Genomic DNA, 19,141 nt, shown 5'->3' with positions numbered 1-19,141 from the left:
CCAAGCCCGGGCACCATGAGCAGCAGTAGAAGGCAGATAGGTTCCTCGGTGAAAGGGGGTGGGTCCCTGGTGAGGCCCCACCTTCAGGCCAGGGAGGGTCTGAAGACTGGGGGCCAGGCTGCCAGTCCCACAGACTGGAGTGGGAACTTGTGGTGCCTTTTCTGGGCCTGCCCATGGCTGCCCATGGGCCAATCGGTGCACACTTCCTCCCCTCTGAGGCCCATAAAAGCCCTGGGCTCAGCCAGAGCTGAGCAGATGACAGGATGATCAGATGCAGTGAGGAGCTACCTGCTCTGCTGAGAGCTTCAGAGACCTGCAGAGATGTCAGGACTACCAGCTGCAGAGAGGAGCTACCCTCTCCAGGGGCTCCTCTCTGCTGAGAGCTGCAGAGATGACAGGATGACCTGCCTGCAGAGGAGCTATGTGGGTAGCTCCACTGTGGGTCCCCTCTGAGCTGTTCAAACACTCAGTAAAGCTCCTCTTTGTCTTGCTCACCCCCCACTTGTCTGCATACTTCATTCTTCCTGGATGCAGGACAAGAACTTGGGCAAAGGTATCACTGACCACAGAGGTTTTCGGCCAGAAAAGTGACACCCCAAAGATCCTGTANGGGTCCCTGGTGAGGCCCCACCTCAGGCCAGGGAGGGTCTGAAGACTGGGGCCAGGCTGCCAGTCCCACAGACTGGAGTGGGAACTTGTGGTGCCTTTTCTGGGCCTGCCCATGGCTGCCCATGGGCCAATCGGTGCACACTTCCTCCCCTCTGAGGCCCATAAAAGCCCTGGGCTCAGCCAGAGCTGAGCAGATGACAGGATGATCAGATGCAGTGAGGAGCTACCTGCTCTGCTGAGAGCTTCAGAGACCTGCAGAGATGTCAGGACTACCAGCTGCAGAGATGACAGGATGACCTGCCTGCAGAGGAGCTATGTGGGTAGCTCCACTGTGGGTCCCCTCTGAGCTGTTCAAACACTCAGTAAAGCTCCTCTTTGTCTTGCTCACCCCCCACTTGTCTGCATACTTCATTCTTCCTGGATGCAGGACAAGAACTTGGGCAAAGGTATCACTGACCACAGAGGTTTTCGGCCAGAAAAGTGACACCCCAAAGATCCTGTAACAATGGCACTGGCTAGACTTGGAACTCATATGGTCTGGCTCCAGAGACCATGCTGTGACCTCCATGTTATGCTGCTTTTGGGGAAGTGGAGTGGGCTCATGTTTTCTTGGCAAAGTAATTTGGCAGCTCAGTCAGGGCACCAGCCTCTCTCCTGACCATGCTCTCCTTTCCTCATGTATGTGAAAAGCAGTATTAGTGATGGAGAGCCCTGTCTGCCACCCCTCAAGCAGTTGTCCCCAAGTGACCTTCCTCCTGTGATGGGAAGATGGGTCTGGTGAAGAGGTGTAGGAGAGATGAGGCTGGCAGACTAGAACCAAAGGCTGCAACAAAAGCAAGAACTGGCAATCCCCAAGCCACATACAGCCTGCAGACTTGTTTAGCCCTCATGGAGGTAGGTTTGTTGGTTTTTATACTTGAGCCAACATTTGTGAATTAGGGGGCTTCATGTTAGAATCCCAAGTCCTAACTTCCCTTGAAGAATGAGAAGATTGGCAACACTGGACCTACATTCCCCAAGACAACCCTGGGCTTCAGCTGCCTCTTTTGCACATGTCCTGCAGTTCTCAGCACTCAAATTGGAGTCTGCACTTTTCCCCAGCCCGGCCTACTTCACTCCATACAGTGATCTGCCTGATCCCTGCAGGTGGCTGGCTTTGTGAGTCCTTGTCTAGAATGGTCTACTACAGTTTACCCTTTCTTCCTGAGATTTGAGCTGACAGAGAGCTGGGCACAGGGTCAACATCTCTGGTCCCACCCCCTCCCCAAGCCACAGCCTTTCCTAATGCAGCAAGCTCAACTCCACAGAACAAATCCATGAAGGGAGGGTTATCATCAAGTCTTACCATTTATTTCTTTATGGGGTTAAACAAGAGCAGAGAGGCCTCTGCTCCACAATGCAACAAAACAGAAAGCAGTACACATACAGAGACTCTCACCAAAACACAGAGGCAGGGTAAGAGGGAGGGCAGAGACAACTGAATCATAGCTGGGTAAGGGAGGAAGGGATGGGAGACTACTAGGAAACCAGTTTGGAGACTCAGTCATAAGAACTAGTGCAAGAAAGTCCTACTCATGAAGCACAGTGTAGAAAATGGCATAAGAAAGCTGCCCGGCTCTGCTGCCTGTGATGGAGGGCAGGGGCAGCCGGAGAGGTGGTGGAAGATTAGGGTGGTGGGGTGGATGAGGGCAGTCAAATGACTTTGAGGTGGAGTGAGGTGCCCCTTTCCCCTGCCACTGGGCAAGGCCTTGGGCTGGTCTGAGCCAGGGGTCTCCTGGGCACTTGGTGAGGGGGAAGAGAGGATGGGAGTCTCCAAGGGTCCATTCCCTGGGGCCATATGGTTCCCCTTTATTTCCCAGTCCCTTTTCCCCTGCTGAGGATGCAGGAGTTAGAAGGCAGTACCTAGGGTCTCTCTGGAGCCCAAGCACCTGCCCCTTTACTTATACATAAGCATGTCTGGAAAGGAGCCAGCACCTCTTCCCCTCCCCAGCTGAAAAGAGCAGTAGGGATGGGGTATGTGACCAGGCCCGAAGTGCTGAGGGCCAAACAGGGGAGTGTGTGGGCAGGGCACAGGGGTAGGGTTGGGGGATAGGCTGTAAGAAATGAGAAAACTGGCAGGGAAGGACTCCCTGGTCTCATGTAATCAGTCTGGGACCCAGCTGAGGCCCATGAATGATCCCTTCTCCACTCATCCCTAAGCTGACCAAGGTCAGCTCTCCCTTCCCCATCCGCTTCTTGGTTTCACTCTCACGCAGCTCCAGGCCCACCCTTCCATTCACTCATTAGCATCGCATCCCAGGACACAGGACCTGCTGGCACTAAAGGCTCCCTGGCCTGTCCCAGGAATACAGCTCTGGCTCCCTTTCCTGTCCATTCTTATCAGCATTCAGATGTCCCAGGCAATGTGGGATGCCCCTACTCCCCACCCCACACAGCAGACCAGAGCAAGGCTAATGGCCCCCAAGGGGGCTCTCAATGCCTCTTCTCTTGTCCAGCCCTCTAGCCTGACTCAACAGTTTCTCAGCCAAGAGATGACAGCACATTATCTTTAGTCAAAGGGTCTTCTTGGCAGTCCCTGGACTTTCTCTTGCAAGGGGCCGGGGTGACTGGAGCAGAAGACCCTGCTACAAGGTGAAGAGGAGTCTGGGTGTTTCACAATTGGGACAGTAACCCATGGAGTCAGGGATGGAAAGGTGTGAATACTCTTTGGTAGGCTGGGGACAGGGACAGGGTGGGGATAGGGGAGGCTCATCTCTGGAGAGCTCTGGGGCAATGCCACCAGGTTCTCCTTCATGGAGGCCTGGGCTGGGACAAGATGGGGGAGTATGAGGACCCGGGCTAGGCCTGACCCACTTGGGCTTAAGTCCCTCCTCCCCATGGAGATCGGAAATGGAAATATCTTTGACCCCAAGGCCAAGATCTCCAGGGCAAGAGTGGCCCTTGGGAGTATGTGCACCTTCTGTAAGATATGGTCCTTCAGACAGCGGCAGTCTAACCATGTGCCTGCAGCCTTTTGTTTTGAGGCCTAGCAACTCAGTTCCTGTGCTCTTTCCCCAGAGGGCTCCTCACGCAACTCACTGATTTGGGGAGCAGTTCTCGAGCCTACCTCAACACTTATCAACTGTCTTCCCAAAGCCAGGTGGCAGTAGCCTATTCGGCCATCTCTTCAAGCCCTCTGTCCACATTTCTCCTTTCCTCTCCCCCTTCTCTATCTTCACTCTCTTTCACCATTCATTCTGTACCCCTTTCCTGCCCCTCATTGCCTAGGGTGGTGGGGCACAGCTTAACTGGGGCCCCGACCTAGCTGCAACTGTGTGTACCTCATCTCCCAGCCTGGTGCTTCACGTGTGATGATCCCAGGTGGGGCAAGGTGTGCTGAAGTGGCAGGAGGGCCATTGCACTGTCTGCCGTCGCCTGTAGGGATGTGGGCAGGAGGGAATTAAGGATCTTGGCAACAAAAGGAATGTGGAGTGGGGGAAAGAGCTTCTCCCCTCTGTGCCCCCCAACATTCCCTGCAGGGCCAAGGCTGGGTGAGCAGCCTCCTTCCCTGGGGTCAGGGCTTTCGGCAGGGGTGGGCGTATCCAGTCCCCACTTCCTCCCTTTTTTTCCTAAGCCCCATAGATGGGGGCTTGGGGGGGGTCACCTGCTGCTCCTGCCTTTTTCTCCCGGATGAATTTTGCAGCTCCCTGGGGCCCTCTGGCCATTCTGTTGGAGCTGATTTTGGGGTGGGGTAGGTTGGGGGGGAATGTTTCGTTCCCCATTTTCCCCCCCACCTTATCCTATACCTCCCATGGGAGGAACCCCTCCCCCCCACCTGGGGGAGCTGGAGTTGATGTCAGTGTGTGGTGGAGGTCTGTCCTCCCTCCCTACTGTCACTCTTCCCTTGTCAGGCCCTCCTCTAGGGCAGGCAGTGTCTCCAGCCCCAATCCCCCACCACCCTGGTTGCTGGAGAAGGACACCACGGTATGGAGGAGCATGAGAACAAGGACGCAGAGCCGGATCCTGCTAGGGCTGAGGCGGGAGCCCCCAGAGACCGGCAGCAGGGCAGGCTTGTTGCTGACGCGGCGGGGGTGGTTCATGACGGGGTGGTAGTGATGGTACTGTTGGTGGTAGTGGTGGAAATAGGAGTGGTGGAATTGCTGGTGGTGGGTTTTGGGGGCCTCAGACTCCTTGAACTTCTTCTTCTTCGCCTCACAGGAGACCCACTGCACGTCACAGCACTTGGTTTCCGGACGCTTTGGTGAAGTATCCAGCAACCCTGCCAATGGATAAGGAAGGTGTGGTGGGGTGCTCGGGGAGCTGATAGCTATGCCTTACCTAGGGAGCAAGTTTCCAGAGCTGGGGCTGCTCAAGTAGCCTCATCTAAGGCTCCTTCCCCCCAGCCCTCGGCACTTGCCCTTTCTGAGCCCTTCTTTCCTGGGGACCCCAGCCAGTTTCTTCGGGATGACTACCTGGGAGTGTCCTGGGCAGAGAAAGACACTCTGGTCTTTTTCCCTATTCCAGTTGGCCCTATCCCAACCTGGGGACCTCACTGCCCATTCGTCCAGCCACTGGCCTTCTTCTCATCTGACTCCCCTGTTGTTCTCCCTGCTCCCAGCTCCTCTGACCTGATGCCTGTCCTGGGCCCCCAGCCTCCTCCCTCTTCCCCAGTGCCCTGCCTTTACCTGTACAGATAAAGCCAGGGAGCCCTCCGTACACCATTTCCTCATTGTCGGGGAGTATAAAGGGGCACCGGGTCTGCACCTCCAGGCAGTATTGCTTGCAGGGCACCCAGCGCTGGCATTCCTGCTGGGTCACGCTGAAGTATTCTGAGCACAGCCAGGCCTTGTAGACAGCCTGTGGGGAGAGGAAAGAGCATCAGCCCATGTGCCAGCCCCATCTCGCCTCAGAGGAGAGGGATGGGGAGACTTACTTGTGGTCTCTCAAAGGGGTCTCACCAACCTAACCCCAAGATTCCAGTGGGTAGAGCGGAAGAAGGGCTTGGATCAAGGCCACTACATCTTACCTAAGCTCTCCCATCTCATAGCCAGTGCTCCCAAGCACCCCAGTCTGCAGTCATCCAAGACTCAGCATTTGTGTGTTGGCACAGATCACAAAATTACTGGAAGGTCAGCACTGAAAGGAGCCTTACCAATCATTCTGTGCAACCCTGTCATTTTACACTTGGTTCAAGGAAGTCTCTGACTTGTCTGAGACTACCTATATATAATGAGGCAAATGTCAGTTCTGTTCAATTCAGCAAACATTTCTTTGGCTGATGGTACTGAGTTTCTAAATTCAAGAAAGAGAAAGAATAATCCTTGCTCTACCTCATTAGAGTGTTGTATGGATGAAATAATATGGCACATATGAAGATGTTTTGTAAACTGTAAAGTGTAACGCAAATGTGAGGGGTTATTTTTAATGAAAACAAACAAAAAAAACAAACAAACAAAAAACAGGAACCTGCCTTACCAGGCACCACATGTGCCTTTGAGCTCTACTTGATCCATGCTCTGCCCTATTGGCTTCTGCTCTGGCATGGAGCAGACATCACACACACCGCTACGTTTCATTTGGAATCTCTGCTTTGCAGTTTTGCTTCGCGGGTATGCTTCCTGTCCCTCATCTAGTCCACCCCTACCAGGCACTGGGTCCTAGATAAGAAAGGTTCCCTGCTCCATACTCTTTGGTTATCATCAAGCCCAGGGTTTCTTAACAGTGATACTACTGACATTATGGGTCAGATAATTATTTGTTGTGGTGGCTGTCCTATACACTGCAGGATATGGCACAGCATCTCTGTCCTCTACCCATTACACAGTAGTAGCATTCTCTCCCCTCACCTATTGTGAAAACCAAAAAAGAGAAAACAATGTCTCCAGCCATTGTCAAATGTTCCCCTGGGGTGGGGGCATTGTCTCCAGTTGTGAACTACTGATCTAGGTCCTTGCTCCTCAGAGTGTGGACCTGGACCAGCAGCATCACCATCACCATCACCTAGGAGCTTGTGAGAGATGCAGAATCTCAGACTCCACCCCCAATCTGCCAAGTCAGCATGTGCATTTTAACAGATGCCCAGATAGCTCTCATGCACCTGGCCTGTTCCTGCCTCGCCACCCACATCCAGTCCTGTATCTTTAGGGGCACTTTCTAGGTTCATTGTTGTTCCTCACAGCAATGGTTCTCAGACTTCAGTGTGTCTCAGAACCCCCTGAAGCATTTGTTAAATATGCAGACGTCTCCCTCTGTTTCAGCTTCAAGAGGATGAAGGTGGGCTCAGAATCTGCATTTCTGAGCCAGGTCCAGGTCACTGTGCTGCAGGAGGCTCTTCTATCATATTCTGAGCAACATGGTTTCAGAAGCACTGTCAGTTTCTTATACTTACTTTAAATATTTTCACGAAACTACAAATAACTGCTGTGAACATGGACTTTGGCAATGCAATCCCACACTGGCCTTTTCCAAAGCAGGGGGGTACTAGTGGGTGATGGGGTAGGTTGTGTTGCTAACCAATCCCCCAAAGAGCAAAGCATTGCTTGGGACTTTGGTATCTCACAGGCATCTCAAATTTAACATGTTATAAATTTTAAAATGTAGATCTTATTTTTTTAATCCCAAATCCACTGTCCTCCTCAAGTCTTGACCGTTTCAGTGAGTGCCATGAAACCTAGATGTCAGCCTTCATTTCTCTTTCTGTTTCCCCACATCTAGTCCATCAGCAAGGCATGCCAACTGTAGCTCCACATCCACGCCTTTGGGCAGACCATCATCATCCCTCACCTGGATGACAGTCTCCCATCTGGCCTCTCCACCTGCACCCTTGCTCTTTCCAATCCACTGTCTACACAGGAGGAACAGGGGTCTCAAAACGCAATTGACTCATGTTACTCCTTTGCTCCAAACCCTTCAATGCATTTAGAATTAAACTTCTGACCACAGATTTCTAGCCCTTGTATAACTTTGCTCCTGTCTTTCTCTCCAACTTCATTTTCTTTCTTTTCCTTGAACATGCCCTACTTGTTCACACCTCAGGGCCTTGACACATGCTGTTCTTTTGGCCTGGAATGCTCTTCCCCCTACTCTTGACATGTCTGGGTCATTTTCGTTTTTCAGGTCTCAGTTTAAATGTCCTCTCCTCAGAGAGGGTCTCCCTTACCCCTCTCACCAAAGGATGCTACCCTCATTATTCTCTTTTCCTTGTTTCTTCACCACAAGTATTACTTTCTCTGCACTCTTGTTTGGTTCCTGTCAGCTCCACTAAAATGTGAGTTGCACGTAAGCAGACATGGGTTTGCTTTATTAACCATTGTGTGCTCGGCACAATATACATTTTCAAAAATCTGTTGAATGAATGAACAGGACAACTAAATGAGGACATGGCCCTACGCTCATGAAAATTCCAGTTTCATGGGCAGACACATCTAACTTGAATCTATGGCATATGATCTATACCACAAGAGAGTTCAAACCATGGACCAATGGAGGGAAGCAAGTAGAGAAGCAGGGGAAGATTTCAGTGATGGGAAAACAGTTGAGCTTGGACTCAAATCAGGATTTTAGATGGGGTGGGTAGAGATGACATAAACGAGCATTCCAGGCTGAGACAATAGCTTAAGCAAAGATATGTCGGCAAACAAATTCATGGTGTGTTAAGAGAACAGAGAATGGTTTTGTATGAATGGAATGAAAAGGGCATTGGTGATCTCTTGTTCATGGACATTTATTTCCACGTTTTCACTATTATGAACAATGCTCCAGTGACTATACACACATCTCTCACACACTTGTGTTAAATTTTATTTATATAAATTCCTAAATATGAAATTATTGGGCTAAAAGAGTATATGAAAAGGAATGGGAAAGGAGTGAAAGGACGGTAGAAAAACAGGTGGAAATAGGAGGCAGGGTAAGAGAGCTGGAGGGTTAAAAGAGGGCAGGAAGAGAGGGGCTTGAGAGGATTGAGAGAGTGGCAGATGGGGTAAGGGGTGGAAGACATGAGGTGTATGGGAAAGAGAGGGTAAGGAATGGTAGGAATAGTGGGGGTAGGAAACAACAGGGTTGGGAGAAACAGCCAGGGAATTAGAGGTGGAGGGTGTAAGGGAGGTGAAGAGTTAAGAGTGAGGTGAGGGTGAAATAAGTTGAAAGAGAGGGTGAGATAGCGGTAAGCGGGGCTGTTAAGAGGAAGCGGTAAGAAAGAGGGAGTAAGAAAGATGGGTAAGAACAAGCAGGGGGTGAATAAGATGGAATAAGAGTGGCTAAGAAAGATGGGAGCGTAAGAAAGCAAAGGTAAGAAAGAGGGATAAGAGAGTGCAAGAAGGGGAGGAGAAAGAAACAGAAGTAAGGCAGGAAAGAACATGAAATTACAAGAACCAAGGGTCCCAGTACCTTAGAGACTTCCCTCCATCTTTTGAGCCCCTGAGTGCCAAGATGAGTCTCTGTCCACAGGCTCTGCCCCAGTATCTGTAGCCTGGACCCAGAGCCTGCCTGACCTTTACCCCAAAATGTGTGCAATCGGCCCCCTCCCAACCCTGCATCCATCAGTGCAACTCAGAGGTCCCTGTGGAATTCTTTCTGGGCTCTTCTAGTTCAATGCTGCAGCTCCTACGTGAGGAGGCCCCAGTGGAGTTCCTGCCCTCCTCCCAGGCAACTGCAATTAGCCCAGTAACAGGCTATGGTGGCTGGGCGCTCCCCTCATCTGCTTCTGGAGGGAGGAAGGGAGGGAGCCAGCCAGGGTAGGTTGGGGAAGGGGGAGGGGTGGCCTGACATTGGGAGTGTGGCCTTTCTCCTTAATTAGACGACCTCCCCACTCAGTCCCCACACCCCCAGCCAGAGTCACCATGACAACAAGTGGGTGAGCAGATTGCTTGGGAAGGACACCAGGCCTGTGGGTGGGGAAGCAGGAACAGGCAAGGAGCTAATGAGGGGAATGGAGGAAGAAGAGTGACACGGGGCTCTGAGGTAATCCAATTCCTCAGCCCCACAGCCGGCCAGCAGAGGCCATCGCTATCCCTCATGCCTCAGAGGTAGGCTGGGGTCCTTCTCAGGTGAAAGATCTGGCTCTCAGTGTTTGTTACAGCTTGGGCAACAAGCCTGCCTTAGACTCTGCAGCTGTTTCTTAGATGGACCTAGGTAACCTGCCCTGTCTCATTAGTGTTAGGACTGAGCCAGGGGTTGACAGGGGGAGGTTGTTTGGGCAGTCACAGCTTCCTGGGCACTTGTCTACAAGGATGGAGGAAAGCCAGGAGGGCCCGGCTTAGGAGAGTTGTGGGGCTTGCTGGAGGCAAGGGATGCAGGGAAAGAAATGTTTCAGAACAAGACAATAGTCAGTTTTGGGTGGACCACGGAGCTCTTTTGTTCTCCAGGATCTCAACTCTGGCTGCATATCACAATCACTCAGAGAGCTGCCAAAAAAATACTCCTGTCTTGGGCTGGGTGTGGTGGCTTATGCTGGTAATACCAGCAATTTGGGAGGCTGAAGCTGGTGGATCGCTTGAGTCCAGGAGTTCTAGACCAGCCTGGACAACATGGTGAAACCCTATCTCTACAAAAAAACAAAAAAACATAGCTGGGTGTGGTGGTGCACATCTTGGATCCCACCTATTTAGGATGCTGAGGTGGGAGGGTCACCTTTGCCCGGGAGGCGGAGGTTGCAGTGAGCCGAGATTACACCACTGCACTCCAACCTGGGCAACAGCGTGAGACCCTGTCTAAACACACACACACACACACACACACACACACACAAATACTCCTGTCTGGCTCACATCACACCCAGAACAACTAAGTCAGAATCCTTGTGGGTGGAGCCTACACGTCTGTAGTTTTTCAAAATACCTCAGGCAATTTTAGTATGCAGCCACAGTTGAGAACCATCGGTTTGGGAGGAACTGGAAACCTGGTTTCCCATCTCCACTCCAGGGTTCTTCCTACCGAACAGTCCTACCAGCAACAGTGAATTCAAAATTTGAGAGGCAGGACACAGGGCGTGGGGAGGGGAGGAGAGCTGAGGAGAACCAGACCTGCTCTGGCGTGTTAGGCTCTTCAAACTCTAGCCCTGGCAATAAAAGACTTTCCAATTATGTCCTGTCCTCTGAGCTTAACCATCCTGAACTCTTGAGATGGCAGTGGGGGGTGGGTGGGGTGGGAAGCACTGACCTGGCAGTGCCCTCCTTTCCCCACCTCAGTTGGGCCACTGCTGGGCTCAATCAAGTTCTGGCTGCTACAGCCCAGTTGCTATGGGAACTGGGAGGGGAAGGAAGCAGGGAATAACTAGAGGGAACACCAATTAACCCAAAAAGGAAGCTGCGAAGGCTGTCCCGTCCCTCCTCCCAGCTGGGCTGCAGAGCACTCCTGAAATGGGAGGGGCAAGATGAGAGGGGTCACCACCCCTCCTGGGCTCTGCAGTTGCCAGTCTAGGGAGGATCCAGAGAGCCTTACCCTCCGGCTCTGAGGCTTGCAGCCCTGGCCACGGCATCCTCATCCCTACTGTCCTCTAGAAAGAAGACTTTTACATCCCAAAGCCAGGACTCAGGACCAGAAAGTTTAGAAAGCGGAGGCCATCCCAAGCTCCTCGGTTCTGGGGCTGAAAAGCCCTCCGGGGAGGAGAGCTTTAGTTCTTGCCAACCAGGAAGTTAAGCAGTTTCCTTCTTGGATTCTAACTTGCTTCCCTCCCTGGGGCCTGTTTCCCCATCCAAATCCTCCCTATAGGCCTTCTCTCCAGGGCTGCTTGTCTTCCTAATGTACCCCTGGGGCCATTGACCAGCAGCTGGAGCTGCAGCTGCAGAGCCTGTGGAGGCAAAGCAGCAATGTGAGCTACATATGGGGATGAAATCCACTGTGCACAGCCACCACAGTAAACTCCACTCCCAGATTTTACCCATAGGGAAACCGAGGCCCAAAGAAGAGGGTCGACTTAGCCAAGTCAGAGGCATGGAAGAAATCAACTATAAGCCATGATTCGAAGGGAGGCAACCTGATTGCTAATCTGATGCCTCTTTGTACTGCATCCATCAGCACACAGAGAAGTGTGTGAGGGATCCCCTCGGGCAGGGTCTGAAAAGAGCCAACTGCTCCTAGTCCCGACTCGGGGCTTTCAAAGTATTGGATCAGAACAGGGTTAGGTCAAAGTCAGTCTCCTCAACCAGAGGAAGGAGATCATGGACGTAACTCTGGGGAAAGTAGTTCATTGGGATTGGTAGAATCAAACTGGGATTAGAGGCATTAAAGGGCAAATCCAGGTGGATGATAGGGCTCTAACTTAAGTGGCTGTAAAAAATAAGCAACAGCTGTCCTGCTTCTCAGACTGAGCAATCATGAGTCAAAGTGGTCTGGCCTGAAGGAAAGGCAGGGGAGATGGCTAGAGAAGAGGGTGAGAACCTAGAGCCAGTGCACTTCCAGAAAGCTCTCCCACCATCAAGCCTCTTGGGCCATCTGCTCAAAGGCCAGTGGCTGGATGGGCCCAGCCTGGACAGGGTTGGTCCAGTGGAGAAACAGTGTCCCTAATGTAGGAGCAGCTCTGAAGGGGCCCAGATAATCCATGTCAATCAGGTGAGCAGAGGAGTCAGGTTCATGACTGTTCCAGAATATAAGGGACCATGAGAACCATCACAACACTGCCCTATCTGCTGTTGGAATTTCCACTCCAACATCACTGCCAAGTGCTTATCCAGTTTCTGATTGTAAGCCTTGTCACAGGGGGTCATGCTGTCCTAGGGCAGCCCATATATTCAGATAACTCTAGCAGTTACAGAAGTTCTTCCTTCTTTTGAACTAATTCCTCCTTGTGGCTTCACTCGCGGCTCTTACTAACTCTTCTGGTGCCATATGGAACAGCTACCTTCCTGTCCCCCGTGCCAACCCTGCAGGTATTTTTAGACTTCTCTGAGTCTGGTTTTCTCATTATTTGTCCATGCGAACATTTCTTGAACATCTTCTGAGTGCCTGGCACTGTACTGGGAACTACAGATAATAGAGATGAGTAAGACAAGATTCCTGTCTTCAAGGAGCAGGGGAGACAATTATATGAATCAATCATTTGAAGTCACTGTGATAGGTAGCACAGACAGTCCCCAACTTACGATGGCTCAACTTACACTTTTTCAATTTTACCATAGTGAGAAAGCAATATATATTCAGTGGAAATGATACTTCAAGTACCCATACAACCATTCTGTTTTTCACTTTCAGTACAGTATTCCATAAATTACATGATATATTCAACACTTTATTATCAAATACACTTTGTGTTGGATTATTTTGCCTAATTGTAGGCTAGTGTAAGTGTTCTGAGCACGTCTGAGGTAGGCTAGGCTAAGCTATGATGTTTGGTAGGTTAGGTGTATTAAATGCATTTTCAACTTACGATATTCTCAACTTACAGTGGGTTTCCCAGGGTGTAACCCCCCTGTAAGTCAAGAAGCATTGTATCTCCTTGGTACAGTAGTAGCATTAAGGGTGGAGTGATCAACTGTGTTTTGAGGGCTGAAGGACAGGAAAACATCTCCATGTGGGAGAGGGTTGAGTTAGGAATTGAAAAAGAAATGAATAGAAGGTAACTAGGTGGAATATGGAAAGAGTAAGTACACTTCAAGCAAAGAAATGAGCAGGCATAAAGGCCTGGAAGTGTTGAGTTTAGAGACTGTAGGTAGTTCAGCATAGTTAGAGGGCGCAAAGTGGGACACAATGGGAGATGAGGTTGCAGAGGAAGGCCATGGCCATGGTTATGATATGCTCTGGAAGCTGACAAGGAGCTGGGCTTCATCCTATAGGCAATGGAGAGCCTTTAATAGGTTTCAAATAATTGCCTACTTAAAGATCACTTGCCACTCACATGACTAACTTTTCAGACTTCTGTCTGAAAGTGTGGATGATGGAGTATAGGCATCAAGACTGGAGGCATGGAGACCAGTTACGAGACAATTCCAATAGTCTGAGTGAGAGGTTATGAGGACCCCGACTAAGGCAACAATGGCAGAATTGAGAAATAGGGAGGAGGGGGTGGATGTGGGAAGAGATGTTAAAGAGGTAGAATCACCAGGATTACTTAGGGATGTGGGGAATGAGAGAGAGGGAGAGATCCAGGATGATGACCAAGCTTCTGGCTTGGGTGGCTGGATGAATAGTTTCATTTATTAAGGCAGGGAAAACAGGAGGCATAGAGTTGGGGGTGAAGACGATAAATTCAGTTTGGGGTCATGTTGACTTTGAGGTATATGTGAGTCAGCCAGGTGGAAATGCTGAGGAGGCAGCTGGACACAGTAGTCAGCTCAGAAGGAGGGTCTGCATAAAGGCCTGGAAGTCATCAGGGGTTAGGGACTTAGTCATCAGGAACATAGTAGGACTACACTTTCCCACACCCTCTGAAGTTAGGCATGGCCATATGACTTGCTTTGGTCAATGAAGTGTGAATTGAGGTGACATGAGTCACTTCTGGGGAGAAGTTTAAAGAGCAAATGTATCATGTGCCACATTCTCCTCCCTCTGATGCTGACTGTGGAAGCAGTGTTATGTCGGATTCTCTACCATGCTGGGTCTTTGGTGACTATCATGAGCCGATGTTCCCTGATGACCTGTTTCAGACATGTATCATGAGAAAGAAGTAACCATTTGTTGTGCTAAACCTCAGATATTTGGGGGTTGTTTGTTACCAGAGCATAACCTAGCTCACCCTGGCTGCTTCAGCAATTGTGGAAGCCTAGAAAGTGGATGGCGTTGCCTAGGGAGAGTAGATAGAGAAAGGGATCAACAGATCCCTAGAAAAACTAACATTTAAGGGGCAGATGGAGGAAAAGAATCAGATGAAGATGGAGGAGTGGCTCAAGAGACTGGAGGAGAAACAGGAGAGAGGCATTCTGCCAATTAAGGGAGGAGAGAATTTCAAAGAATAGGGAGTGGCCAGCAGATAAGGATTTAGATAGGAACACAGTGGTTTGGGGAATTAAGAGGCAGTCTCATTATGGTGAGAGCAGTTTCAGTGGAGCAGTGGGGGCAGAAACCAGCCTGTAGAAAACCGAAAAGGAAATGTGAGGAAATAAAATTGAAGATAGCTATGTGTAGACTACTCTTTCAAGAAGCCAAACATCCCCAATTTTTTTTTCAACTATTTCAAAAGATGTGGTTTCCAGTCCTCTCTTAGCCTGGTTGTTCACATTCAGATGAGTCCCTGTATTTCCATGTCCTTTGCAACTACACACAATCCCCGGATAGGATTTATCAACACAACATGAAGTAGAGGTATCAGCCCTCCTGTCCTAGAAACTTTTTGTTAATGCAGTCTAAGGTCACATTTGCTCTTTGGGGGACTGTATCACATTCTGGTAACTCATGAGAAACAAAGAAGAGGACGGCTGCCTGAGTGTGGGACCAAAGGGGCAGCCTAGGTCAGTCTTAACACAGAGCCTTCTGGTAAGACATTTCTATAAATTATACACTCATGAGACTGTAGATTCACCAAGGACAGACTGTATCTTACTCATCTGTCCACTGTCCTCAGGGCCTCACATGGAGGTAGGTATGTAAGTGGAGGAGGTATACACATGGAGGTACTTGACAAGTACTTGAAAACCAAACCTCTAGCAACTAGAGCAAGGTGGAGAGCTCTAAGAAAAAAAGTGAAAATAATGGGTCATGAAAGTGTTTGTGTGAGATTTTATAGTTCTGATAAAGAAACTGGGAATGTATCAGCAAAAAATGAGAAAACTAAGCAAACAAAAAACAAGAGGCAATTATTAACTCCATGCAAACAAGATGACCAAGGAAGGAAACATAATCACAGTATTCCACATAACTCAGCTGTGAACAATATTTGTAATTCTAGTAATATAAACAGGAATATTGTTAAAACCAGAAATTTTGATTTGCCAATACTGAATGTATGAGGGGAGGGGAAGCATGTGTGTATGTTAAGTGCTGCTGGGAGTAAAAGAACTAAATCTTCCTCTAATCACATTTTAAAAGTCAACAGATATTTAAAAGAGAAAAATTGGGAAATAGAATATTGACATGGCATTTAGAAATGTGGAGGTAAATATCAGAAGAAAACAGCTAAGAGAGTTGGAAGTATTTAATTCTTAAGATTGAGGCTCAGGGGTGGAGTAGAGGGCTACTGTTTTAATGATAAACATTGAGATCTATATATGTCATTTAACAGATATTTTATATATAGAATTTAAAAGCTTTATAAGCTACAAGAATACATATAAATGAGATATATACACATAGGTGTAGATATGTGTATGTGTGAATATCATCTATATGTGTGTGTATACACAAATATTTAAAACAGAAAAAACAAGAAATAGCAATATTAGCATACCATTTAGAAATATTGAAGTAAATATCAGAAGAAACAGTCAAGAGTGTCTCAAGTGTTTGAAGAGTGAGGCTTGAGGTGTGTGTGTGTGTACACATATATATGTGTGTATATATATATAGCTTGTACATGCCTTTTAAAATTATGAAAATACAGTACTTTGATAAAGTGAATTTTAAATAAAAACAAACTGCTTTGCAGCCACGAACCTCAAAAACAAAAAACAAAATCTCCAAGACCTGATCTGACCAACCTCGCCAGACTCAGCCCACACTGAACCTGCTGCAGAGCCCCAGGCCCTGCACTGCCCTGCCCTGGATCATCTACTCCATCATCACTGTCTGGACCACGGTAAATTTATCAGGACAACAGAGCTAATGAGGGGTCCCACAGCCACACAGAGGACTAAGATGAGAGGAGGGGAGCTTTGGGAGCTTCTGTGCACAATGGTTGTGCAGATTACCATGGGAATGGTGCCATTGTGACAGTGACAGCCACAGGTTCCCTTGAGCTGCACACACTTCCCCTTCCCAGGCACACTTGTTTGCCACATACAGCTATACCTGGGCCCGGGCCCAGGCCCAGGAAGCAATCTCCAGCCTTCTCCAGGGATCACCAAAGACAGATCTTTACCTCCTCCTCCAAATGCTGTGCCTTGCCAGAAAGATGAGAGGCTGGAGAGAACAGAGATGTGATCAAAGATGACTGTCAGCTGTGCTTGGTCTTTAGTGATGAGGTAAATCAAGGGCTTTGGAGTCTTTCCATCTCCCTCTCTGCCTCTTTACTCCCCCATCTAAGCATATCCTTGTGCCTTCCCTCACTAGAATCCTCTGGCTCGTCATCTCCCACCCCAGATACTTCACCTCCTGCTCACAAATTACCTTTCTCTACTCCTAAGTAGCCTGCCCCAGTGTTGCCAATCTCAATTAGATATTAAGCAGTCATTTGGATTAAACACCTAATTAAGGAGAGAATAATAATAGCTACCATTTATTAAGTGCTTACTATATGCCAGGCTCTGTTCTAATCACCTGACCCTGACATTTCTTAACTCACTGAAACCTCACAACCATCCCTTGAGGCAGAGACAGATCTTTACAGATGAGGACAAGGAGGACCAAAGAGTTTAAATAATTTGTCCAAGGTCCACAGCCAATAATAATAATAACAATGTGGCTAGCCTGTCTTGAGCACTTTCCATCTCACAGGCACTGTGCTCTTAAGAGATTAGCATGCTTCATGGCATTTAAGCCTCATAATAACCCTATTTTTTAGTTCCAAACGTGAGGAAAGTGAGATTCCAATAGAGATTAAAGAATATGTTCAAGTTCTCAACAGCTATTCTACAGAGAAGACAGATTTCGAACTGGAAGTTGAAGTCAGGTTAATCTGGACTTCGGTGTCCAAACTTTTATACTCATATTGCCCTTGGGATGGTCCCCTTCAATTCATTACAACCGCTGAAGCCTGTGGACTCAAACAAATCTCGTTTTGACATAATTTCACATCAAATTAGGGAGAGATTTGTAGGTCTGGATGGGAGGGGTGACTCTGTAAAATGAGTCTGTATAGTCCATTCTCCATATGAGTCAAGTTTTCTTTGTAAGTAGATGTGGGGGGAATAGCATTTGGATATTAGGTGCCACAAATGATCATTTCCATTCCACAAGCAAAGTATTCCTTTCTCTCTCTCCTCAACACACACACACACACACACATATGTACACATACACGTGCACACGCACACACCCTGGGAGATGGAGGTGTTAAAAAGAGGCAAACACTGCTTTGCTTCTTCTGCACCCATCAGCTTCCTACCCAGAGCCGAAGGCTCACTATTCCTGTTTTAATCTTAACAATTGGTGAAGGGAAGGCAGCTGTCTTCAGAAGAAACATTTTCTTGCCTCAGAATGTGAGTTCTCCTGTCCCAGGTCCTACCATCTGGGGGCTTCTAGAGTAGCCTCACCCTGGAAGACTCCAATGCCAGAGTCCATTCCTTCAGAAAAGTCTCGGGGTATCTATGCACTCCACTTTCTCCCCAACTCCTTCTCCCCAGCATATTCCACAAATTCTCTTCATCCAGAAGCCCCTGCTCCAGTTAGACAGTTAGAGCTGGCTTCAGATTCTGGCTCTGCTACCAACTGTGTGAATTTGGACAAGTCACCTCTTGTAGGGAGACAGGGACTCAGCCACTAACTTTCTGGTGACTGTGAGAAAGGTATTTTTCCTTCCTGGGCCTCAAGTTGGATCCAAGAAGTTGATGCCTAGGGAGTAAGCAAATACAGTGGGAAGACAGGGTCAAACATCTTTAAACTCAAACAGTCATGCCATCCAAACCCTAGGTCTGCTCATACTGGTTATAAAACCTCAGGCAAGTTACTGGACTTCCCTGATCCACACTTTCCTCATCTGTAAAATGGAGATAATAAAAGTATGTACCCTTACTTTTCTGTAAATGATGCCTGTTAAGGAACTAGCACGAAGCTTTACCACACAAAGCTTTACCGATAGTATAATTACACCAACAAAGGCTGGGTGGTGCCATTGTCTGCTGCCATTCAAATCCCTGCATTTGACGTGGGTTCAAATCCCAGCTCCACCTCTTACTAGCTGGATGACCTTAAGCTAGCCATTTAACCTCTCTGAGCCTGTCTTCTCCTCTGTAAAATGGGAATAATATATATGTACTTCATAAGGCAGATGCAAGAATTAAGTAAGATAAAGGACACAAAGTTTGTGGAATAGTTCTCTTCCTTTCCATTCCCTCCTTTCAGCTCTATGGTGCAAATAACAAATGAAAAAAATCTGCCACAAATGTGGTTAGAAAAAGGTTAGTATCATTAGTACATACAAAAAAGCACGTACAAATCAGTAAGGGAAACAGAAAACATGAAAAGACAATTCACAAAGCAGGCAAGACAAATGGCCTATAAACAAGAAAAACAAACATCTGACCTAAGGAATGCAAATGAAAAGCCAATGCTGTACCATTTTTCAACTACCAAATTAGTAAAGCTTTAAAGATATGATAGCCAGCCGGGCGCTGTGGCTCGAGCCTGTAATCCCGGCACTTTGGGAGGCTGAGACGGGCGGATCACGAGGTCAGGAGATCGAAACCATCCTGGCTAACACGGTGAAACCCCGTCTCTATTAAAAAATACAAAAAAACTAGCCAGGCGAGGTGGCGGGCGCCTGTAGTCCCAGCTACTCGGGAGGCTGAGGCAGGAGAATGGCGTAAAC

The 19,141-nt window shown here is 48.6% G+C and overlaps 1 protein-coding gene across 1 annotated transcript in view; it reads right to left on the bottom strand.

Moving 5' to 3' along the window:
• Window positions 1-1,937: 1,937 nt before the first annotated feature.
• The window catches only part of NALF2 (NALCN channel auxiliary factor 2), a gene marked incomplete at its 5' end in the record, with an annotated part of 27,033 nt that continues 9,829 nt past the window's right edge, over window positions 1,938-19,141 (bottom strand). Inside the window, 2 exon segments of the mRNA XM_017895861.1 lie at window positions 1,938-4,867; window positions 5,274-5,445. Of these exon segments, the coding sequence (XP_017751350.1) occupies window positions 4,482-4,867; window positions 5,274-5,445 (558 nt within the window).

The sequence above is a fragment of the Rhinopithecus bieti genome, unplaced genomic scaffold (assembly GCF_001698545.2).
Source record: "Rhinopithecus bieti isolate Rb0 unplaced genomic scaffold, ASM169854v2 scaffold_27295, whole genome shotgun sequence".
Taxonomy (NCBI): Eukaryota; Metazoa; Chordata; class Mammalia; order Primates; family Cercopithecidae; genus Rhinopithecus; species Rhinopithecus bieti.
This window is presented reverse-complemented; position numbering and strand designations above follow the sequence as displayed.